Source organism: Lates calcarifer, linkage group LG7_1 (genome assembly GCF_001640805.2).
Source record: "Lates calcarifer isolate ASB-BC8 linkage group LG7_1, TLL_Latcal_v3, whole genome shotgun sequence".
Lineage (NCBI taxonomy): Eukaryota > Metazoa > Chordata > Actinopteri > Centropomidae > Lates > Lates calcarifer.
Genome location: NC_066839.1, coordinates 17,911,791 through 17,936,870, shown reverse-complemented (window position 1 = coordinate 17,936,870; position 25,080 = coordinate 17,911,791). Strand labels below are relative to the sequence as shown.

The following is a 25,080-nucleotide window of genomic DNA, read 5'->3' as shown; positions in this document are numbered from 1 at the left end:
TTTTGCTGTTTCCTGTCAAATGCTGTATACCTTTTAGTTTATTATAAAGAACATGTTTGTCTAACTTCCATTTTTCTTTTTTTTGTCTTGCCTTCATGCTATTTTATCATTCTGTGACCACACTGGAGAAAAACCGTTAATTTTTAAACTGGGTCAGGAACAAGGCTAGGGATGTTCTTCCTGTTGAAAATTATAGATGCACACTGTGCATGGCTGTTGTATTTGAATTTAATTGAATTGAAGCATTTTATTTCTAGGTTAAAGTGTATCCATCGGCAGGAAAACATGTCTGCTATGTAAATGGAATGTATGAGTCAGTTCCTTGATAAATAGATGCATCTGACAGTATCTCATCTTTATCAGTGCTGTCTCTGTGATTTTCAGACATATTATGACTCAAGCCCCCGTCAACCAGTGGGCACGGTGTGTCTTTAATCACAATCTCTAATCACAATCTCCTCATCCGGACACAAGTCACAACTGATGGACATTAGTAGTTTGTGAAAAGTCCCAGAGTAAAACTGATCTGATTTGTTTGGATACATTTACTGTATATCTGTGACCAATAATCAGCATCTTACAAAAACCAGGTAGTGCATATTAATTTCCCACTTTTTCAAGTACTTTTGTCAGTCAAGCCAGAGCAAGGCAGCTGGCTTGTTAGTATCATGAATGACTTATGCAAAACAGCATTCAAAACACTCTGAAATATAAGACAGACTAAAAGGAAAAGCAAATGACCACCAAGTGATGCAAAACGAATACAAGGAGACATTAAATGACTACAAAGAGACCAAAATGGCTACCATGAGACACAAAATGACTACACAGAGACATAAAACACAACTACAAAGAGATGCAAAAGAAGATAAAAACAAGAAAAAAGAAATGCAAAATGACCACAGAAAGATATGGCTACATGACTGCATTCACTGAATCTGTGACTCCTGCATTCAAAAGTTTCTGAACCTGTGGATTCAGTTGGCTTAAAGAGGGATTTTATAAACATGTAATTAAGTCATAATGACTAAATTTTTTCCGTCACAGTCTGTTCACCTTTGACCTGGACTACAACTCAAGCATCATTTCCAAGTAGCAATGAGCCTGATTATTTTGTCCATTTGACTTTGTTTGAGAAACACTGACTGGTCAGTGGGTGTTTTGTTTTGCAGGGTGGAGGCCTGCTCCCTTTTTCAGAATGGCTTATGTAACCACTGGTCAGAACTGAACAGGTAGTGAAACATCCTCTGCAGAATAATGTCCTTGCATGGGTGGAGTGTGGTTCTGCAAAGGACACTGAGGTCCAGATGTATACTTTAGGTACTTTCCTCTTTAAAGAGCAGGCCCCCCGCCCCACAGCGCCTGTCACATTCTCAGATCATATACAGCGAGCCGTGTGAACAGAGGTTTGAAACAAGGAAGCAGTAAATATGTCAGCCACCCCTCTGAGCCGTGACAAATAGCTCAGCTTGTGGTTGTCTGTTGTTGGGGACAAAAATAACAGAAAAGGGACTCTAACTCTGTGGGCCTTTTGAAATAGTCTATCATTCACAGACAACAAGAGCATAGAAAAGTAGTATTGATTATAAGAAGTATTACAGAGGGAACAAAAGGGAAACCAGAGTTATCATCTACACATTATCATCCATGCCACTTGATGGTCGTGGGCATCAAGGTTAAGGTCATTTGAATTTGCATTATGGAAGGCCTGGTTTAATGGTGCACCACTCTGTTGCAGGATTATAATGTAAATGTACTTTTTTTTAAATTAATTTTGAAATTACATCAGATAAACTGATCCTTATAGTCAAAAACAATCCAGAGTTGTCTACAGTTGCTCAGTTAGATACAACTTTGTATTATACAGAATAAAATAATAATAAATGTATTGTAGTGTGTGTATGTATGTATATTGTAGGTTATGTACAGGTGTGTAATATATAGGCTCATATGAAAGTAGTGTAAGAGTAGACACATTTTAGTAGATATAAGTTATGTCATTAAAAACATCTTTTGAAGCCATATTTTTCCCTTTGTTGAGCTCAAACCAGAAAAGTCCAAAAAGTAAAGCTAAAACATCTAAAGAACAAGTCATTTAGACAGAACAAGCAGTAAACACAACATACAGTCAATAAGGCTGTGTGTTAGCAAACTGTTTCTTATTTACACATCAGCAGATATGGAGCAACATTAGCATTTATTTGGTTGTGTTTCTGGACGTCTGATGTTCACCAGCTAGTTGCTAAGCTTGTCTCTTGGCTGCTGGGCAGGTAGCATACAGAGGGTTTATCAGAACTTTTCCACTGAAAACGGATGTGTGCTGTGTCTGGAAATGACGTTGATTGGAGCAGTGAGAGTGAACCTAAGTGGTAAAGTTGCTAAAAGACACTAAAGGCAGTTCTGGGTGATGATTATATCACTACAAGTGACCCCTCTCAAATTGCTCATAGTTGTTTGATCCATTGTTAATATGAAAATATCACTTATTTTAGCTTTTAACACAGTGTGGGATAGACACAGTGCTAATAGCAGGAACAAAAACAAGCCAATGAGCCAGACAGATCTCATATAATCTCTCCCTATATATACTGTATGAGCCAGAGGACTGAGCCTCAACTAATGCAGGGGACATTTCTGAAAAAGGCTTTTCTTTCTATAGTTACAAAGTCAGGCTAATCTTGAAAGGAGAACATAACCCATAACCCATAACATAACCCATGGTATTTATAGTGTAACTTTCTGTTATCTACATGCTGAATAAAGCATGGACAGAACCACTGTCTCAAATGTCCTTTCCTAAAAAGACAAAACTATGTGTGTACACGTGAAAAATGACCTTACTCCTCTTCATCCACTTCACTGAACATGACAAAGCAGGGTGTGTCCAGTCACCTACAGGCCAAAAGTCAAGTGAACGGTGAGCATGTGAATCTTCAGGGAGTGGTAATGTCATATAACAGCCTGTGCCAAAAGGGACAAGAGGAAGACATGACTTGTGAAAACACACACAGAACAGAAGCTGATCTAAGAGAAAAGATAACATGGGTACAGACAGTGCTTGATGCTTCTAAGGCTTCACATCCCAAACTGCTCCAATCCCGGGAGACACGGGAGAATGTGAAGAACGCTGTGTCCCTGAGGAGGTCAAGCACTGGAGTGCATGTCAGCAGAGATCATTGTCAATCAGAACATCTTGTTCCGAATCTCGAAATGCTAGTACGTACAAGGAAATCTCCCAACATCCTGGAGGAAAGGAAACTCCCTGCTTTTGTTGTGTGAGCAGCCCACGCAACAGCAAAACAATGGATATTTTTAGGCCCCTTTTGTCAAATTTAACCCACTTACCAGCACTGTTAAAATGAAATTGCTGTTTACATTTTTGGAGCAACCTTTTTAGGCAAGCAGAGACATGTCCCCTGTTCATTGCTTTTATAAAACACTTGCGGCTAAAATCTTTGCATTTTCCCCTTGTCATAGTCAGGACATGTGTGGTGAGGTGCATTCAAAGCCCTCCATACCAAACGCAGCCTCATAGCTAAGTGCTTGTTATGTCTGTGCCTCATACACGGTACTGTATATTTACAGAAGGACTTGGCTCTTTTATCTTCCCTTTAAATTTCCTCAACACAAAAGGATCCCACGCCTTCTGGAGTCGCCACCAGACCGGCCTGTTTGTCTGTCTGTGGGGGGAAAACAGTTCATGACACACAGAGGGAAATATGAGAGGAAGAACAGAGGGAGGCAGTCAAGCAACTCATTGTCCCGAGTTGAGGATTTAGCAGCGCAAAATACATGGAGAAGAGCAGTGAGAGAGGAATTCCCCCAGTAAGTTCAAATGATTGCAGATGTGCGCCTGGCCCCGACTGCTACTGCACACATCTGGGCCAGAAAGCTTCCCCGCACGCCTCCTCCTCCATCCTCCGAGCCCTCCGTGTCTCGTCTTTTATAACACTGCCCTCTGCTCTACCCTGGAAAAGCAATTAGGTAGAACACATGGCCCGGTGTAAACTACTACTCGCCAGGCAGCCAGTTCACGGGCTGTGGCAGATCCACAGCAGCGTGTATCACGGGAGGCCTGAAAAGACCATTATCCTGGCAGCTGGGAGGAGAGATTTGGCGGAGGGAAAGTTTTGGGGGATTTCAGGAGGGAAAGATGCAGCTTCAGTAACGGTGCTACTGGAGGTCAGCGGTAGTCCGCCACTTCTGCAAAACTGCACTTTTACAGTTATATGGTTTTGCAGGATTTGCACATTGTTAAAGCTTGAGTCTCATTTCTTGAAACTGCTTCTCCAAATAAAGCAGCTTTCAACCACATTTTATTTTGAAATGCAAAAAGGTCTACATCAAAACTAACTTCAAATTAAATTCAAAGAAGTTTAAAAGAAGAGTGAATGACTAAGCATACATCTCCAAGCACAATGTTGTTGAAATTAAAATTAAAATGCTGAGCATGGAACATCAGGCACTATTAATAATCCACAAGTGATCTCAAATAGGACTCGCACAAAAAACTAGAGAGGCACCTCTCACCTGGCAAACACTTTATTGTTTACATCCTTGCAAGGAGATGTGCACCTGAGTCAGTCAGACTTGTTTATGCTCATTCAGAGACAACAGGCGCTCCCACATAGGCCGGGGACACGCTGCGCGCATGTGCAAACACACACTAGTGGGAAATTCCCAGCAAAAATTCCACTCTAGCAGTCCTCTGTGAGCACATTCCTGTGTTTTTCATAACATCTCGCTGCTGAAATGAAAGTCGGATTTACAGTTGTGGGGCAGTTTTGAAGATCCAGTGTCCCCTCAAGCTAGCAATAAATCATACTAGACTGAGGATATTGCATGTAAACTTATATCCCTGCTAGATTTCCTTGGATGCAAATCTCTTTGGGAATGTGAGGGAGCATGAAAGAACAGGCAGAGTAGACAAGAGGAGGAGGGAGAGACCAAAGGGTTTTAAAAAGAATGACTTTTTAGATGCTGTAACTGTAAAAACAGCTAAATACAGCCTATGAATGAATAATGTTATATCTCTACATAAAGTTCAGGTTTTGCCAGAACACGAAATAGCATCATGACTAACCATTCAACATAGAGTCATATCAACTGTATAATTTTTTGGGAAGAGTTTTTTCATTCCAAATTCCCCTAGCATTCCCTGCAATGACTTCACAGTTGAATGTGGCTATTTATTTCTAATCCTGTTTGACTATCTAAAATAACCAAATAAGATCAATGAGAGCATGTTTTCCATTTGCGGACAATGTGGACACTCAATTAATGAATGCGTAAGTGTGTGAAAGGGGGGATTTTTATAGGCGTACAGTAGTGTGCAAAAAATGACTCATGCTTTTTGGTGACTTGGATCTTTCACAGTCTCCCTCCTAGCGCGCCACAAGCATGTCTATTAAGCCGTGGTCTTGCTCTGGGATTGCTCAATATTTGGTAACACAACAGTATCATTGTTCTTGCTGCTTTTTGACATATTGGTTTGATGTATCTCTTTCATCATCATGTATGTAATGGTCCAAAGCACAGTTGGTTTGGCTGCTGCTGCATGGTACAGTTGGCATTGGTGCAATGCGGCAGGGTGTTTCCTCTCTTCTTAAGCCATCAGCAGATTACTGACTTCACTCTGTTATTACTGAAGCCACCATGCAGGAACTACTGGCCTCTAAAATTAATCTGTAAATTGATTTTCCAGGTTTTGCATCTGCCAGCCCCCTGTACCTGGAAAATCTCTCCTGTTTCCAGTTTGAGAATACTTTATTTTTTATTTTATTTGGTTAAAGAAGAGCAACATTTATTTGGATACTTTTTTGCTTTATTTATTAAATCACTGATTACTTAGCAGTGCAGTTGAGGAAAAAGAGGGGCAACGTTAGTGTAAGCTAATGTTAGTGATTCCTAACTAGCTTAAAACATTGCAGTTCTTCAAGTCACAATGTTTGCAAAGCTACTGAGCTGGCAGTCAAGTAAGAATGTGGGTTGGCTTGTTTCTGTTATTCATTTAGAGCAGTTAAGAACATTACAGTAACATCTGGGGCTCCATGCTATGCTACTATGCCATTAGTGGCTAGCTGGTGAGCAAAATGCACCATTTAGCAGCTAAAAAGCTAGACATTACCCTCAAAAAATAGACAAACTTTTAATAAAGTGAATATTATTGGAGGTTGGACCACCCAACAAGGTCAGAAGCACAACTGCAACTGCTAGATGTTTAAAAAGACAACTGTTTGCTGAAGCATTACCCCAAGTCAAATGAAGTTTAATATGCCAATATTGTGTATCAAACTTGCTCCACTGAAAGGGTCAGTAATGTTTAACCGTCAACTTTTGTGTCTGCAGCATAAGCCCACTGAAAAAAGTACTGTGAACTAAGAGAAAATTATTTCATTTATCCACCAAAACACTTGTAGCAAATAAATGAACTGATGAACTGCTTTTTGAAAGTTTTAGCCTCACTGGAGTAGCCAGTTTTTTTATTTGAGCTCAACAAAGTGAAAGATACAGCTTCAAAGCCTGAGGCAAAAGAGTAAAGTTGCACTGGCTGTCAGTGCGTGAGTAACCCTGCATGTCTGGTTTGCAGGTTGCTATCAAATGATGGGCATTAAAGGTGCACATAATGAGACAACTCAGCATGAGGCAGGGAACTGATACAGTGATCAAGGCATGAGGCACGGCAGGCAAGGCTTACCAGCAGAACCTGATAGTTAAGGCCTGTCTGAATATGCCTGCTGGTGCATACTGAAAAACACTCTGCATGGTTCTCAGAGTCAAAAGACAGGGATATACTTCGAAAAAGAAGAGGAGATTTTGGGTTTCCTGCTGCCCTGTGGTACAGTGGAGAGAGACATGCTCAAGGTTGTTTTTGTTGTTCGAAGCCCCCCCCCCCCAAACACACACACACACCTTTGGATCTTTTCTTGGGTCCAATTTCATCCCTGTGCGTTAAACAAACTCTGCATTTTATTTCTATAGCAATGTGCATACAACAAGCCTTTGCTGTTATACATAATTTAGTCTGTCCATTCTACAGGACAGCTTTGTGGTTATATACAGGACAAGAGGAAGTATGTGGGAGTAAGCTGGCTGCCTAAAACAGCATTTGATCTCACCCACCACTCTGACATCCATCCATGTGGGTTTCTTTGCATATTGGTATTTTTATATGACATTACAAGCTGTGCACAGACAGCTAGAGCATTTATTTTGAATTGAAAGGGTTCAGACTCTGTGAATGTCATTTATGTTACGTCTGGCTCAGGGATTTTATGCACAGGTTATTTCAGGGGGTTTTTTCATGAGACATTTATAGTAGAATATGTGGGTTAAAACCACAGATACCCCCTTCCCCTTCCATGCTGCCTCTGTTGTCACCAGTTTTTTCATAGTTCACACATAAAGACCAGCTGATGAGGTCCAAGTCAGCTCTTACTCACCATTCATAAATTAGTAAATTTATAGAGACATCAGTATATAGCAGTGAAAATGGAGAGATGAAGGGAAAGCAGGGGTGAGACTGTTTCAGAGCAGAGACAGAGGTTACCGTCACTGCCCTTTTGAGTCGCATTCATCTTTGCCATACACTTTCTATTGCCATCATGCAGAAGATCCTACAGTCTTGAAATAACATGTTTTATTAACTAATTTTAAACTAGAGAAACCTGAAGCACAAAATGTGAAAAACATGCAGGGCTTGGATGTGAGGAAATCTATAACTTTTCACAAACCTCACAAACCTCACCTCCGACAAAAAGCAGAAAAGGCACATGTCAAAGCAAATGGTGGGATTGCACAATCAGAATAACTTCTGTTACTGGCAGCAGGCTGCTTGCATTCAGCCCTTGCCCTTGGGTTTGGTTTAAGTCAACTGCAAAGTCAATATAGCACATGAACATCAAAGTTAAATGCCAAAGTTTCCAGCTGAAATTCATCTAATTCAAACGCTGCCACGTGGAAATTTCAGCCGACTGTATGAGCATTATAATGCATCGACCACATTACATAAACACTTAAGTTACTTCACACTGTGCAAGAATCACAAGCCCAGGCACAGTCACGTGGATCACTGTTGATCTCCACTGTTGCCAACAGCCATTATGTACTTTAAACGACTGCTCCTGGCAGCAGGTGGTTCACATGGTAGAGCACCAAAAAATGCTGCAGTTTTTCAACTTGAAACATACAATATGTAAAATATAAAAGGAATTTTACACATGAAGTTCGGTTTACTTGTGACAAGAGGTTTTACTCAGCCTGTGAAAACATTTGTATAACTCTGGAGAGAGCCTTCCAAAGTTTGGGGAAAAGAACATGTGCCTGAAAGTTTGAATTTTTAATGAAAGCCTGCTTTACAAACTGGAGTTGTGGGTTTTGAAATATGTGGGCATTTAGGAGGCAGTAATGTTATTGTGCAAGACACTACTGAATTGCAATATGGGAAATGAAGGATCAAGTGTTTTTGGAGCTTGGCTAGAAATCCACATTTCTCAGCCTTTGCTGCATTGACCTTTTTAAAAATCTGTCTCTTACAAGTCCCCAAACTTTATGGAACTGCAATACTAGATTGCTGTATTACCGCCTTAAAATCCCATTCACACCTACATCATATGTGACCTGTGTCTGTAGACATTATCTGACCAATAACATTTCACAGACTTTTACATTTGCGCCTGGTACCAAGAGATTTTCTCACCATCTCCATTCAGCCTGCACTGTGATCTGATCTCAGTATGCAAATTAAATACGTGGAACCTGTCAATAAACAACACCTGGGACGGGCGTTGTCCATTTTTAAACATGGTGAGGTGAAACTTGCCAACTAAAGCTACTGCTTGTATTTTTTTGGCAAGCAAATGGAGTTAGGTGACTTTTTTTTAAACTTGCTGGGGAGATTCTTGCTTAAAAATGTGGTTACATTGTACAAATAACATTTACACCTAAGTGAGATCCAACAATAATGCAAACCAGCCTAACCCGATCCCAGCCTACATCATGCTGTGGTCTACATGTATTTATACCTTGCGTTAACATGTCTTTCCTTGTCTAGATAGGGTATCTAGAGTTTGCATGTTAACGCCAGGTTTAAATTCAGGTGTGGTATGAAGGAGTACTCTGAGGATGATTTTGTTTTTTTTACTTCCTTATTGTTTCCTTCTTATTATTTCAGTTTATGTGGAATTTACAACATCCAGTTCTGAGCTTGCCTATTGTGTCTGCAATGACTGAAATAGTAACAGTTACACAACAGCAGAGTTGCGTTTTGCTTTCTATTTGAAGTAAATAAGTAAGTTTTGTTTTTCCTATCCTCCAGTCTCCATGGGTTTTAACACAGTATTCAGCTGGGAGATCATCACAGCAGCCCTGAAGGGAATTTGGTCATAAAAGCAAAGATATTACCTTAATAACACATGATTGGAAGGTGGATGAGATATGTCAAAAATAAAGGCCTGGAGCAAAATTTCCTGGCAAGTTGTTCAGTAAATAATAAATGTATTATTAAAAAAAAAATGAATAAAAGTAGACTTGACCTAGCTGAAAGCTGATTAATTCATTGAGGCCTTGAAGAGGAGCTGGAGTAACAGATATTCAGTGGAAAACAATACAAGCCTCTGTTTTCCAGGTTCTGTGTCAATTGTCTTTTTCAAACAAGTGGAATGATGAGAGTCTGCTCACGAGTCACACACCACTGATTTATGACTTTAGATCAAGAGCTTGTTTTATCCATAATACGAACCAGATGCAATCTTCTTTTAAAAGCCTGAGTAAAGCTTTTCCACCCTCTCTCTCTTTAAACCTCACTTATTGCATAAATGTTAATCTGTGTAAAGCACCTAGATGGTTTAGTAAACTCCAAATACACCCAAAAGATGTTTAGTCTGTCTCACTGTTATGTAACTAGTCCTGAATGACTAGATTCTATTTTATTTTACACACATTATACCTGTTACATTTCAGTCTAATACCTAAGGCAATTCCAAGCAAGTGCGACAACACGCATAATTGCACCACACCTTGAGGCTACTGTGCAACAAGTAGTGTTTGCAACATGCAAAAACCACCAGATTATTTACAAGGAACGATGTACAAATTCTAGAGAAGATTTCTGTAGTAAAAGGAAGCTAGCACACAGCATTTTTATCACGACATTCTCTGTAGACATGTAGACATGCATCACAGTGCATTTAGTACACTTTAGATAAGCTGTTCCCAGAAGCTGCACGCTGGATTCGGGTTCTTAGAAACTTTCTGTTTATACTGCAAGCAATAAAAGATGCGTTTTGCGTTTGGGAGGTCAATTAGATTGTCTGCTTCACATTTTCATGCTTTTACAAAAAAACAAAATATACATTGTGGTTCTGGGCATGGGGTTTGTACTGAAAACCACATATAAAAGACGATTTCACAGAAATTTATTTGGGAAATTTTAAAATACTCAAATATAAATGTCAACAGTTACGTAAAGAAAAGCTGTTTTATACATGTTTTATACAAAATGAGTCAAAACTACTAATGTCTAATTTTAAGTTTTGAGGGTTTTCAGAGAAAGCAGGCCAAATCACACTAATGTTTCCCTTATTGCTTAACATCTAAAGTTCTGTGCTTGGAAAACATTAGCCACTCTGTGGCTTTGCAATGTAAAAAAAAAAAAAAAAAAGTATTTTCATAGATGGTGGAGATCCCCACCCCCCACCACGCTCCAAAGATCAGTCCCACGCCTCTTCTCTTAGACCTGGGGGTGGGGGTCTTTTTGGTTTCAGATGTGAATACAGTGCATTGGTACAGTATGAATGAGCTGCACTTTCACCGAGTAAGAACCAAAGCTGGAGAACAAAGAGAGAGAGAGAGAATAGGGGTGGGGAAGACGACAGGAAAGGGGGGGGGAGGAAAGTGAGAGGTATCAGGACGGAGGGGCATCTGTGTGGGTGGGGGGGTTTACCATCTAGGTTGTGAAATATCAAAGCAAAAGACCTGCAGATGTTCTAGCAACATAACCATTGAAACATTTTAAGGCCTTTAAAATACATTTGATAAATCAACGTTTTATCAAATTAATGTCTCTATTTAAATTCCACAGTTCTGAAAAGAATGTACAATGTGTTCATTTTTGAAGTTGCAAAATCCATATTGGAAACTCATGTCTTTATCCACCCTGCAGCAGTGTGTAGTATGAGGAATGCTTGTGGTTGTGCAGGAATGGACAAACTATTTGCAATACTGGATTTTGCATTAATTTTTAGGGTGATTAATTGCTGTTAAAATACCTTATTGTGTAACTATGTCATATTTGGTTCTGTGGTTAAACACAAATACTCCCATTTATGTCATCCACGATTATATCACAGACTATACCGTTTTTAAATTAGGATAATGACATCGGGACTTTTTGCTATAAAACCACATGAGAAAATTCTATAAGATAACCCCTGTTGGCATCGCAGACCCAAGGTTCAACTTCTGCTTATCGCTGATCATGATACCACTCAGAGTAGCTGTATGACTCATTATCTGATTGTGTTAGTAACTTATAAAGAGGAAGCAAACATCCTCTATTCAGCTGTATTAGCTACCTGGAGACCAAGGGAAAATCCCAGATGACACATGCACATTTGTAGGTTGTTTTTTTTTTTTTCAGGAACAAGGAAATGGGAATTGAGTGCATACTGAGTGATCAGTCTGTGATTTTGTTCCATGACCTGAAAAAAAGCCCTGTCATGTTCTGTTTAATAGATGGCATTATTTTAATGTGGCTTGTTATATGATGAGGAAATCATAAGAGTTGATCTGATGGCTTGTCCTCTGTTTTCACTTTGTCACAGTAATATACAATTACAGTTTTAGCTTTTAATGCTGCTATGCTGACATCGATGTTGGTGTCTAGCAGGCAAAATGAATAGTAATATAATAGCTAATATATAAGAAATGCTAAATCTTTTAACCAAATTTACATTTATACTTCACAACTTTCTTTAGTAACTGATCAAGGTGTGAAATTAACTCATGTGTATGCCAACATATCCATGTTATATGTGTGTAACATGTATATGCAGACTGTACAATATACAACTATTGAACTGGATTATGAATCTGCAATATAAATCTGCAATATAAGCCACCCTTTTGAAGCTAGTAATCAGCTTTTCTTAAGACAGTGTTAGAAATGTGCTGATTCAACTCCAAGGTGATTTTCAAGGAAATAGTTGGTGGTGGGTTTGTACTGAATTGCATTATATCATAAGATGTTCTAGGACCATTAATCTAACATGTAGTCCAGTGCAACATTGACTCACCAGCTTCCAGTCACAGCTAAGACACAAAAGGTAAAATCATAAGATTCACAAAAGTAGGCTTTGTTATACAGCAGTCATTGTCACTGGCAGGAAAGAAAATGCGTGTCTTAAGTTTAACCTTTCCATGTAAGTGCTCCAGGAAGTAACTACAGTGAGGCAGCATATATAGGATCTATTTCATCAAAGACATTTTGGCCATTTCACAGCAGGAGAAGCAACAGGTGTAAATAATATAATGAATGACTGGCTCCTGGTATTGTGCACACTTAAGCGCGCACATGGACCAAAGCCATTGTTGACGTTATTAGTAACAGCTGTACTTTTCCTGCTACAGTATGACAAGTCAGAATGTCTGGTCATAGCTTATGCTGAATCCTAATTCAGTATATGCAATATGTAAGCTTTATTCATAGTAAACTGTTTCACAGTTTGTATACAGTGAAGCAACACGCTTGCATATTGTTTCCTCCTAACAGGAAATGATAAAACACTCACTGTTTTAGTTCCCACAGATGCCACTGTTTGTAAAAAGAATAACAATCATGGCAAAATCAATTATTTTTTCCCTTTAAATGCCTTTTTCCCCTGATAAACCTTCCCTTTACCACAAAATTAATTGGGGATCTGGGAGAGAGAGGTAATGCAGCATTGTACTGTCAACACCAGCCACTGTTATAGGGCACTGAAAATCCATTGTATTTACCCATGTTTACAGCTGGGGCCTCTGAGACCCTATACAGAATATGTTACTTTCAATACCAGACTTCTGAAACATTCAAAAATCACGTTAATAAACAATACTCATAAAATATTATAAAGGATCTAGTTGATAAAAGCATCTTAAGTGTGTTTTTAAACTGTTAACTAACCAGTGCATTAAGATTAACAGTGACTTTGTTTCATTCAATAAATCATTAAATGGGCCAGCATGTTCAATACCACGGCCCTGGAACTGGCAAATTAATGTTACTATTACACCAGTGCTTTCCCTGCTTAGACATATCAATACATCTACTGTGAAAAAGGCTAGCTGGCCACAGGATTGCTCTGTATTGGTCCCTCTCCTATAGGCCTACATACATTTTTTTGCCATCTTTTGCCATTTTATTTTAATTTATTGTGTTTTATTTTATACACATAGCTATAATGTTAAAAATATAATCAGCAGTACTGATTATGCAGACAGAATTGTCCCCATCAGTGTAATGTATTAAATATTGCAATAGTGGATTATTATTACTAATACTGATGTATGAATAGCATTATATTGAAGATGGTCAAGATGTAGCTAATTTAAACCACTTTGTTTACTGTTTGGTTCTTATGCCTACAGTGTATTTTATGAAATAGCCATATATTTAGAAGGTAGAATATAAATCTAATAAAATGGCAAATAACTGCTCAAATAAATGAGGCTAGTAGTGTAAAAAGTCAGCTATATTATGTGGTGAAGTATAAAGCAGCATGAAAAGGAAACACTTACCTATAGTACTTCTGAAGACACTGCATGGTAGTATTATATCACCATGGAAACGAAGCAGGCCTCTCACACCGGATGAAGTTCGGATCCCTTCAATTCAACTTCCGGGTGGAAATATTGTGCATGAAGTAAAATCTGCTTGCAAATTCATTTGGACGAACTTCTCGGCCAATTAACCTTGTAAAATGTCCCGAGGCTCAAGTGCAGGGTTCGATCGACACATTACCATCTTCTCTCCTGAAGGAAGACTCTATCAAGTCGGTCAGTATATGGATGTGTTCAGACAAAAGCCGGTTCGAAGGCTCACTTGTTGGCTAGCTAGCTAAATGCCCTGTCATGGTTCGCTTAGCTTGCCTTCTAACTGATAAATAGCACCCCGCCAAAGCGAAAGTAGTGTCATATATAACCACGAAAGGTTTACTAACGGCGTGCGAAGTGATATTTTACCTCCGTTTTTCTGGTAGTAGCATTAAACTGAACAGAGCGAATCAAAATAGCTAGCTGGCTAGTAGGATAATTAGCATGGTTAGCTTTGCAGTCAAGCAAGCTGATTCATTGCTCAAAGTGTCAACTTGTCACAGAGGCAAATGTTACAATATTGAAAAGTTAGTGGAATATTATTTATTTATTTATTTATTTTATCAAACTACCTTTGTCATGATAGCATCTTGCCGCAGTTGTTCAAAATGTATTATTTTTTTAGAGATACGGCAGACGTTGATTAGAATGAAAGTGAAATTTCACTCTAAACTATTAACCATACGTTAGTTCTATGTTTTGCAGGCAACTCTTAGTACATTAAACTGAGCTTTTGTTGATGTCACCTGATCAACAACAGTTGAAGCTGCTCCACGACCATTAAAAATCAAAATAAATCTTTGTACATTCACTGGAGTAATATACCATGATATTCAAGAATTAAAGTGAACAAGTAACTGTCATTTGGATGCAACATATCATGCTGTCAGTAATTCAGTGTCAGCTGGCCAATCAGTTCACACCAAAACTGAGTTCTTTGTTGTTCTCAGTTTCCCGCTGGGGGAAACAGCTGTGTTTGTACATATCGACCCTGCTGCCCAAAGTCATTCACTACTGTCCTTGTTTATCACCATTCCCTAACTTGCTGTTGTCAGATGAACATGTTTGCTTGTCTCCTGCTTACTTTGCAGAATATGCTTTCAAGGCCATCAACCAAGGCGGACTCACATCAGTAGCAGTCAGGGGGAAGGACTGTGCGGTTGTTGTAACACAGAAAAAAGTACCGGTGAGTTGATATCAGGTTGATGTTTTCATATTGCTGTGATAGTGGCAGCACTCTGAGCTCACATCATTCACTACTGTGACAAGGTGCATCCTCCTGCACTCATGACATGTGGTCCTTGCTCTCATGTACATAGTAACATCCACACTGACAGTTAAATGTTGTCTCTGTTAAGCTCTCTACATGTGAAATTATACAATATATATTCATTTCAGTTCAAGATGGGTGAGTCATTTGTGAGTGATTGAATGTACATCCTTTGGCTATATCCTTTGTCTGTGAAAGTGCACCTCAGATTCTCTCATCTGGAGAATCTTAAATCTTTTGTTAAAGTGGTTCACATCTTATATTAAGACTGCAGTATATTTATCATGTTTAAAGAGACATCAATTATGTAGTTAGTGTGAAAAAGATGTGCATCATGTTTTTAGAACCCAGAGTGTAGTTTGATTTGTTAAATTGTTTACTCAGTCCTGTTGTTTTCAATTTATAGTGTCCAATTTATATTATATGAATATCATATCTTCTGAAAGAAATGAGAGATGCTGATGGCATGGTTGTATTTATGTGCTTGAATACTTGTATCTTTGGATGCTGCCAGAGGGCTGATTGGATACTTAGTAGCTCCAGCGTGCATGTCATATTTGTAGTGACTCTGATCACTGGTATACCTTATTGATTTGAGGAGTCAAATAAGTCTTTTGTAAACAGTAATGACATCACATGATGAGACCACTATCAGATATTTCTTTCTTTCTTTCTTTCTTTCTCTCTCAGGACAAGCTTCTGGATGCCTCCACAGTGACCCACCTTTTCAGAATAACAGATAATATCGGATGCGTAATGTCTGGGATGACAGGTAAGAAAAAGATGTTTATATAATGGAAGTCACCGAGACAGTTAGCGCTGTCTGTAATGGATCGCTAGATTAAAAATCTAGTAATCTTTTATTTTAATATCAGTATGAAATTGGATTTTAAATCTTTGAAGTCCAAGTTAAATTTGTTTTAAATTTTCAGGACAGACACAGTCTTACTCAGAGGCTGCATGCTGAACAGCTGCTTTGCATTTCCTTCCCATTCTTCTGTTTACTTTCTATTTTTCTCATGTGTTCTCTGAGAGTTGCTCATTTAGTGTAAACTGTGGTGGCCAGCTCAGAAGACACAGCAACTGTGTCAGTAATTAGGTGAAAGGTGAAACCCGGTTTAAACCAAACCACTTCTTTGTTTTTTGAAATATTTTTGGATTTAAATGGATAAAATGGAAAATGATGAGCTCCATGCATCTTTTGACAGTTATGTTCTTCTTTTATTGTCGCTGATCCGCTTCTCTTTCCAAAAGCCTTCTATTTTTGCCATGAGAACTGACTTTCTATGGACGTCATTTAAACATTGCACTAAAGATTTGAAGCACCACTGTGACTGTGACAGTTTAATGGATGCTTGGAAACAAATCAGCCTCTTCTCTCTCCCTCCTCAACATGCTCTTACCTCCCACAGCTGACAGCAGGTCCCAAGTGCAGCGAGCTCGCTATGAGGCAGCCAACTGGCAGTACAAGTACGGTTATGAGATTCCAGTGGACATGCTGTGTAAGAGAATTGCTGACATCTCACAAGTCTACACGCAGAACGCTGAGATGCGACCACTGGGCTGCTGTATGTATTGATTTTTTGATTTATTATGATCTTTTTGTTCTAATAGTCGGATAGGATTCCAATCACACAACATGGGAAATTTATACTGACTTATAGTTAAAGATTGACTTTTGTTTTTGCATTTAACTTGTGTGATATTAATAACAAGCACTGAAGCCAAGTGTCACTGTTGTTGTCCTCTCCCCCTCTGACGCCCGTTAACCTACAGGTATGATCGTGATCGGCATAGATGAGGAGTATGGCCCCCAGGTGTACAAATGCGACCCGGCAGGGTACTACTGCGGCTTCAAGGCCACTGCCGCTGGAGTCAAGCAGACAGAAGCCACCAGCTTCCTGGAGAAGAAAGTGAAAAAGAAACTGGACTGGACCTTTGGACAAACTATTGAGGTGAGCTATGTAAAAACTTGTCACACAGATGCAGCACAGGTTGATTAGGGAGGAACATAAATGTGAAAGTGACCACAGGTGGTTTCTAGCTGCGTTTTTCTTCTAATTTCATAACCATCATTTTCCCTACCAAGTAAATTATTATACGAAATGATAAAGATATCATAAACCTGATCTTATCTGCCCCCTGACGTACCTATTTTTTTCTTCTCCTTTTTCTCCTCTTTAGACGGCAATTTCTTGTCTCTCAACTGTTCTCTCCATTGACTTCAAGCCCTCTGAGCTGGAGGTGGGCGTTGTCACAACGCAGGACCCCAAGTTCAGGTAAAGCACTGGGAATAGTTGATGATTTAGCACGTGCAGATTTTGTGGGAATTACCCTTGTGAGGTAAAAATAGCAGCTTCCAGAATAATTTCTCTTCTGTTTTTGAAAGTGAAAGCGATTTTCCAAAGATGATGTGAGAATGTAATCACCAACAGTTGGTTGCTGATGCCCACGTTGTCCATGTAATTCCTTGGTTACAACGTGTCACTTAATGACACTGAAGCTCATTTTTATTTTAGTATGTTAGGGTTGAGGCTGTAAATAACAATCGTTTTAATCCTTAATAAATCAATTCATTATTTAGTCCATGATATGACAGAAAACAGTGGAAAAAGATTCACGTTATTAGCATAGAAAAGCAACAAATATTCAAATTTGAGCAAATGTTGCTTGAAAAATAACTAAACTAACCCTAATTTTGTGTCAATCAACAAGTCAATTCATGGAAGAATTGTTGCATCTCTGATGAGGATTAAAATAGATTTTCGACATAAGACTCACTAAATCGTCTGCTTATCTGTTTTTTCTCTCCAGGATTCTGACAGAGAGTGAAGTGGACACCCATCTGGTATCCTTGGCAGAGCGGGACTGAGTGAGCAGAGGCGCATCACCTGTTGGATTAAGTTAGAGCATGATGGGATATTGAGTTCCCAGATGGAGACCGGTGTTATCTTTGTTTGCTGTACATTTACCCCCCACTGTTTCATTCAATAATAAAAAAAAAAGTTTTTGGAGTAAAATAACAGTTGTTTTTGATTGATAGATTTTTGCTCTTAATTGTTGCTGTTTGCATTTATACACAATTTAGTCTCGTACACCTTTTAACCCCCCGGCCACGTACACGACTAATTCCTCTGTTTCATCAGCTGTTTTCATCTGTCAGTTGAACTGAGCAGCAGGGGGAAATGTTTATGGGAACATGAGCGGGTGCAGAGATCTGCCTCTGAGCTTCCTGTTGTGGCTCTCGCTGCACTAGAAATCACATGACATACCAAGGTGCTGTGGAGAGGTTATTTTACTACACAGTGAATGATGCAGACTTGATTTGACCTCATTTTCTCAACATTTTTGGCCTTTGTTTTTTTTTTTTTTTTTTTTTTTTTTTAAAACACCTGTAGTATGTCAGAAATAGATTACTTCAGCTCACCGGATATATCATACAACACAAGTAGTTTCTCTTTGTGAAGGGAAAATTGGTTCCCCCTGACAACTGGTTTGACAAATGGTTTTGACAAAGCTGACATATGGGCTTGTGTGTGTCAGCGACCCCATCCAGCTTAGCATCGAGTCATTACCAGTATGATCAGAAATGATGTTAACGTGTCACCAGAGAGTCATTCTCAGTTGCCTTTAGATCATTTCCCATCAGCTTGCGTCCCCCTAACTTCTATCTCATCAGGCACAGAAATCCAACTAAAATGCTATGTTTTCTCCCAAATGTGGTCATAAGAGTTGGGACTTTTTTTTTTTTTTTACTCAGACTGGTGTTTACACCTCTTATATAATTCCCACTGTCCTTAAGAAGCAACAAGTTGCTCCTTGATCCTTGGAAAATCCCCCCACAGTCCTGTACAGTTAATGTTTACAGCCCTGAGGACGATTACAGGCTACAGAATAACTATTAAACCTAATCACATTTCCTGAGTAAATGTTGGCACCAGCTTTACTTCATATTGGGAAATAGTGAGTAGTGCTGGTTATTTCAGGGAATTCCTCTCTGAAGAATCCCAGCAAAGTTTCCTGATCATTTTTGACGCAACAGTGTCACTGACTTCAGCACATTTCCCCATCTTTGTTAAAAAATATATTTCCTCCTTACAAAATTACCTTGGTATTTCTACCCCTGTGCCAGTTCCTCGATGCTATTCAGCAGTAGTTCCAGGGTAGGGTGGAATATTTAAGTACATTATGTTCCTCTTATGCTGCCCAGGGACTTTTCAACGCAGTGACTCAGAGACCCGGTGACCTCGCCCCAACAAGGAAATCCCAGACTGTTCCAAAGTGGCTGAGTGTTATCATTTTTTTCATCTGTGTGTCTTTCACAAGTCTGGGTGATGACTCTTACCTCCGTCACTTTGTGTAAGTGAGAAATGTTGATTGTTATACAATATGGAAAGGACATGAACAAGTCATCACATGAAATTAAACTCATGCTGAGTGGAGGAAACACACCAATCCAAGCTCTTTATATTCATAGACTTCTTTTTATTCTGAACATTTTTTTGTTAATAGTGTTTAAATTCACACACCATGTACAAATACAAAAATAATATCTCTATATTTACAATATATTACATGTCTGGTATATACACTTCAATATATATTTATACAGTATACAGAAGGACTACATGGAGGTCATGGTCTTGCTGTTTCGTGGTTCTTAGCACAGAGCTCTGTGACCTGAACCAGCAATGACCTGGACCGGACGCCATCTTCATTCATGTTTGCGATCCCAGGGCCAGCACCTGTGGACTTGGACCTAGACAGGGAGGGGACAGGTACTGATTTGTCCCTCGTTCGGGGTGGGGGGGCCTGGTTCGGCAACCCAGTAGCAGCTTCATTGTCATTCATACCACCAGTGGAGTGATGATTCAGTTTACTTTCCGAACTTTATGTCGTCGTACAGCTGTAGGAAAGATGACAAAAAAACATTAGAAACCCACACTTTAGAGATGATGATTATATGAAATCTATACTTTTGAGATGCTGCATCATTCGGCCATTCTGAATCAGATACTGACCTCGTCTTCCGACAGGTCCAGATCCTCCATGTCACTCTCGTCTGATTCGCTGTCGGGCAGCTCCCTCAGCTCCTGCGCCGTCCTCTCGAACAGCTGGCACCTGATCTCTTCATTCTGGCGCCCGTAGGTGAGGTGGTACGCCGTGAAGCCGCCGTAGTTCAAGCAGTTAACGTTGGCACCGAGGTCGAGGAGGCAACGCACCAGTGTGGGGTTCTGGAGATCTACGGCCAGGTGGAGGGCCGTCCGTCCACTGCACTGTTCCTACAGGAAACAACGTGAAAGAAAATTATGTTAGCTTAGTGCATGCAGCTCTTCTATCTGGATTATTTTGCAAAAATAAAAAATAAAAAAATGATGCTAACTGCCTTCAATTGGGAATCAGTGACACCTACCTGTGCATTGATGTCTGCACCCAGCTGAACAAGGTTTTCCACTAGTGAAATGTAGCCATTGATGGATGCCAAGTGGAGACAGTTGTGTCCTGGGAGGAGAAAAATTTTGAAACGTTCAGTCAACAACCCAATACAGGAAACAGTCAAAGTGAAACAAAACAATCTGTGTGTGTGAGTTCTGTTTTTTTATTTACTTATTCAACACTTACCATTGTAATTGGGGAAGGACACGATGGAGGTAAGGTGGCGCTGGCAGTTCTGGGTGATGACACCGAAGCAGGCGAGGGAGCCCCTTTTGCAGGCGATGTGGAGAGCCGTGTTCCCGCTGTCGTCTGTCAACCGCGGGTCACAGCCAGCCTTCAGGAGCTTCTCCACCAACAGGGGCTGCTCTGTGATCACTGCTAGGTGCAGGGCAGTCTGGGGGAAGGACACAGAAATGGGAATTTAATTATCATATGCTACTTTTAAAACCACTTTTTGTGTTTGTGCTGGATGAGAAGCAGCTTTTTATTTAAGTCTGATGGTGGTTTTTACCTGTCTCTGGTGGTTCTGGAGGTTGAGGAAGGGGTGATTGTGAGACAGTTTGATCATATGGAGGGCATGTTCAGTGGCTTCATGAATGATGGCCAAGTGGAGAGGCCTGTGGGGAAGGGGAGAGAGAGAGAGAGAAAAAAAAGAGAGGTTAGTTAAAATAGTACCTTTCCAAAAAAAAAAAAAAAAAAAACTTACGCACGGAGGAAGTGGTTCCAGCCAAATGAGAAAGAACAAAGCCTGAGCAGTGGAGCGTTTCGCAAGAATGGAGTTTTGTCGGGTTATTTCCACCAGTTGTGGCTTGACACATCTGATGCTTTATCAGTTACTGGCAGCGGGCCAGGGACTTTCCTGAACGCGCAACGCGGACTTTAGCACCGCCCAGGCTGCTCTCTCAGCCAAAGTACACACACACACACACACACACACTGAGTACGCGCTGTGCTGCACATACACACACAAGTAACACACGCACTCATTTTTAAAGACCACTTGTTTTCGTGCAACTTTTCGACATTTTCATGCGCTCCACAGCTTTTCATATGTTTTCAGTGCATTCGGTTTGAAGTTTTGCTGCTGCGCACTTGTGCAAAACTCCCATTTAATCTACGCAGGATTCTAAAATCTGCAAATGCGCAAGCTGCAATATTATTGATCTACAAAAATCCCACTTACGTGTCACCGTCCTCAGTCACTGCATTTCTCCAAGGCTCGTATTCCTGTGTGTGATCGTGTGCGTCCACAGTCATGTCCTCAAACTCGGTCACCAGCTCGTCCTCTTTCAGGGAATCCAGGCCGCTGTCAAAACGGTCTTCGGGGCAAGGCAGCATTTTCCCATGTTTGGGCTCCATGTTGTCTAAGTTATAATCCATTTGGTTGTGGTTAGACACTCTATGGACGTCCATGTTGGCTTCGCGACTGTGAGGAGAAAACAGCTCTGTCTCTATGTTAAGGTCAGGGGCAGAGTGGTGCCGTTGAGGGGAGGCGCACTGGGTTTTGTGCGCTGGCTGGGCGGAGCTTTGGCGGGGAATTCCACTTGACTTATCTTAGAAAAAGCAAGGGAAATCACACCGGGCCGTGCTTTTGTGAGAAAAATCCCCCCCAAAACAGACTCAGAATGAAAACTTGTAGTTTCCTATTAGACACCTATTTTCACCTGTGATGTAGGTTATGGGACATTATTGATTTCAATGAATGAGACATGATGGTCATGAATGAGAGAGACAGCCCCTGACTGGCTCTTGAAGAATTCCCTTCTGCACTGGGGGAAATTATCTCTCTTTTTAAAGTGGCTAACCAAAGTAGCATTGCATATTTTCCATTTCAAACTTTTGGCCTGATTAGCCAAATTTGAATTAGCCTGAAAAAAGAAACATGTTTCCAATATGAAGTTCAATTCAGAATTTAAACTGAAAATGAACCATGGCCTACACCTACACAATAACCACACTGCGTTATCATATAACTGCATGAATTCTGTGGCTGTCTTTATCAAACAAGAGATAAATGTAATTTTACTTGCAAAAGCACAGTAATGTTTTTGCTTCATCTCAACATTATGTAAAATCTCCTACACATGTAAATACCACAAAACATAAGCAATCTTTTATTTAACTAAAATAATGTGTCCTTAACTGAGGAAGAATTTGCAACATCATTTGTTTTCCACCTCTGAGTTGTTAGAGCAGAATCCAGAGTTAAAACATATTTAAATGTGTGCATGTTCTGCATAATGTATGTATTATTTATGCATTTGATTATTGTTCTACTTGTGCATTTTCTGTCCAAATGAAATATTTTTACTGTCTTATATTTTATTATTATATACTTAACATGTATAGTATGTCCCTTTGACCCTAAACCATAAAAGAAAATGACATAAAAATGTGTGTGAAATCAGTGCACGTGGTGTAAAAATGTGAAAAAAAAAAACTACACCTAGTATATTCAGGGGACAGACAGAAGGAGGTGGCAGGATTTCCACACTTTCTGTTTCTGTACATGGTTACGCTACAAAGTGAATTTACGTGACACACTGAGCTCAGAGGAAGGAGGGGGGAAGACTCTAAAGTTTCCTCATGGAGACTCCCTTATCAAACGAGTCCTGCATGTCCCACAGTGGGATGTTCTGGACTTACCCATCTGAGCACTGTACATGCTTTAACACACCTCTGGAGGTAAACTCCTGCACAGGCCGGCATTGATCCTGGAAAACACTTTGTCTGTTAAGTCATGCAGAAGCATAAAACTTTGATTTTTCTGTTGGAATTTTGAATATTGTTCTTGTTCTTCTTTTTTTTTTTTGCATTTGTCCCATTGTTGCTTTGAGGTGAGTCTTCAAAAAGGAAATTCCTGTGTCTTTCACAATATGGAGGCAAAGTGCGTGACAGAGCTACCTGTCTGTGCTCCCCTGACATTTAAGATAAAATTCCCAGGATCATCTCTGTTTACACTGTGAAAGGTAGGCTTGGTGAAAACATAGCAACAGTATCCAGGAGCAGTGCAGCATTCATACCTCTGTGGGGCGATACTCAATTGAGATTACACTGTACAAACCTAACACACACACACAGATACACACCCAGCTGTGATGTCACTATTTAGCAGGTGACTGTATCACTCAGACAAACGTCACTTGTTCAGGCACACCACCACTCCTGTGTGTCTGCACTGAATTCCACACATTCCTTAATCTCTGTAAAGTATCACAATGAGGCATCTGGGGACAAACTGCCCTTGCTGCCCTGTGTGTTTTTCTCCTTTAGCCAAGATTGCGTGCCTGTGTCTATATATGGTCAGATATTAACCTCACATGGGAAATACTGGGACTTCCACTTTACATCTTTGAGAAAGCTGTGCAAGTGCTCTTGTCTCCACTTGCCTTATGTTTACTTGCGGTTGCTATGGACACCAACCACTGAGAGAGCGCTGACGTCAGTTTGGTGTCAAGAGCTGTACATTGCCCTCTGGCTGCGTGTTGGTAAAGCACCACTTGTCTAAGTCAACAAAGTGCCTGAGGGGGCATCACACCCTGCCAGTGAAGTGCTGAGGTCATGAAACTCCTGGGTTTTCTCAACTGACCACCTAACACCAACCTCACCTTCATTCTTTAAAAACGGGCCATGCAGTTATATTTAGTTGCCATTTCATTACATAGAACAAATTAAAACTAATTCTTCTATAGTGTGTCATGCAACAGTCCTACAATACAGTCTGCTGTCATGAAGGTTCTGATGTTCAGTGTTTGTTAAAAGTGCACCTACCCTCACTGATATAAATGAGGCGGGCAAAACATTCTAGACACCCCTCAGTGTAACAGCCTAACCTAAAGGTTGAATTATGTAGGTTTAAACAAAACTCCAGGGCTGTTGTGCTGAATCGATTTGGATTTATTGGTTATTACTAAGTTGGATTTATCATATCCTACAACTGCATAAATAATTTCCCCTATGTTCATTCCAGCAATCATTTTTAGAAATAGGCTGCTTTAGGTCTTTTAGCAAGACACTGTTGATGAAGAAGCAGGGGGAAAAAGAGGGGCGGAAAGTCAAATAAATTACTAATACTGAAATTACATCATGGCTAATATGTGAAACTGAAACACTTGTAATTTCTGGAGAGCATCTACTATTTGCACTTAAAGGAATAGTTTGACATTTTGGGAAATGCGCTTATTCACTTTCATGCCGAGAGATGAGATGGTCGATACCGCTGTCGTGTTTGTACACTAAATATGGAGCTAGAGCCGGGGGGCAATTAGCCTAGCTTAGAATAACCCAGGAGAAACGGCTACTCTGGCTGTCTCAAAACTTTAAAGATATGCACCCAAGCAGCTTTAAAGCTTTATAATAACAAATTGTCACTTTTATTCTGTGCACAAACAGGTACTACAGAGATACATGTTGATTAGTGAGCTTTAGAGGTGTAGATAGCATTTTTTTTAACTTTGGACAGAGCCACATTAGCTTAAAGCTTCCCTCCAGTCTTAAAGCTAAGTTACAGTAAGCTAATAATC

The 25,080-nt window shown here is 39.9% G+C and overlaps 2 protein-coding genes across 2 annotated transcripts; one reads left to right on the top strand and one right to left on the bottom strand.

Moving 5' to 3' along the window:
* Positions 1-13,848: 13,848 nt before the first annotated feature.
* Positions 13,849-18,144, top strand: psma6b (proteasome 20S subunit alpha 6b). Its single transcript, XM_018694776.2, has 7 exons — positions 13,849-14,034; positions 14,943-15,037; positions 15,812-15,893; positions 16,534-16,689; positions 16,898-17,076; positions 17,306-17,400; positions 17,936-18,144. Exons 1-7 carry the CDS (start codon positions 13,959-13,961, stop codon positions 17,991-17,993), a joined length of 741 nt encoding a protein of 246 aa, XP_018550292.1. The 5' UTR covers positions 13,849-13,958; the 3' UTR covers positions 17,994-18,144.
* A 1,441-nt stretch (positions 18,145-19,585) lies between these two features.
* On the bottom strand, positions 19,586-22,054 carry LOC108895835 (NF-kappa-B inhibitor alpha). The gene is made up of 6 exons (XM_018694775.2): positions 21,741-22,054; positions 21,069-21,174; positions 20,744-20,951; positions 20,535-20,623; positions 20,143-20,403; positions 19,586-20,027 (listed from the first exon to the last, which is right to left on the bottom strand). Exons 1-6 carry the CDS (start codon positions 21,968-21,970, stop codon positions 19,998-20,000), a joined length of 924 nt encoding a protein of 307 aa, XP_018550291.1. The 5' UTR covers positions 21,971-22,054; the 3' UTR covers positions 19,586-19,997.
* Between the last annotated feature and the right edge of the window lie 3,026 nt (positions 22,055-25,080).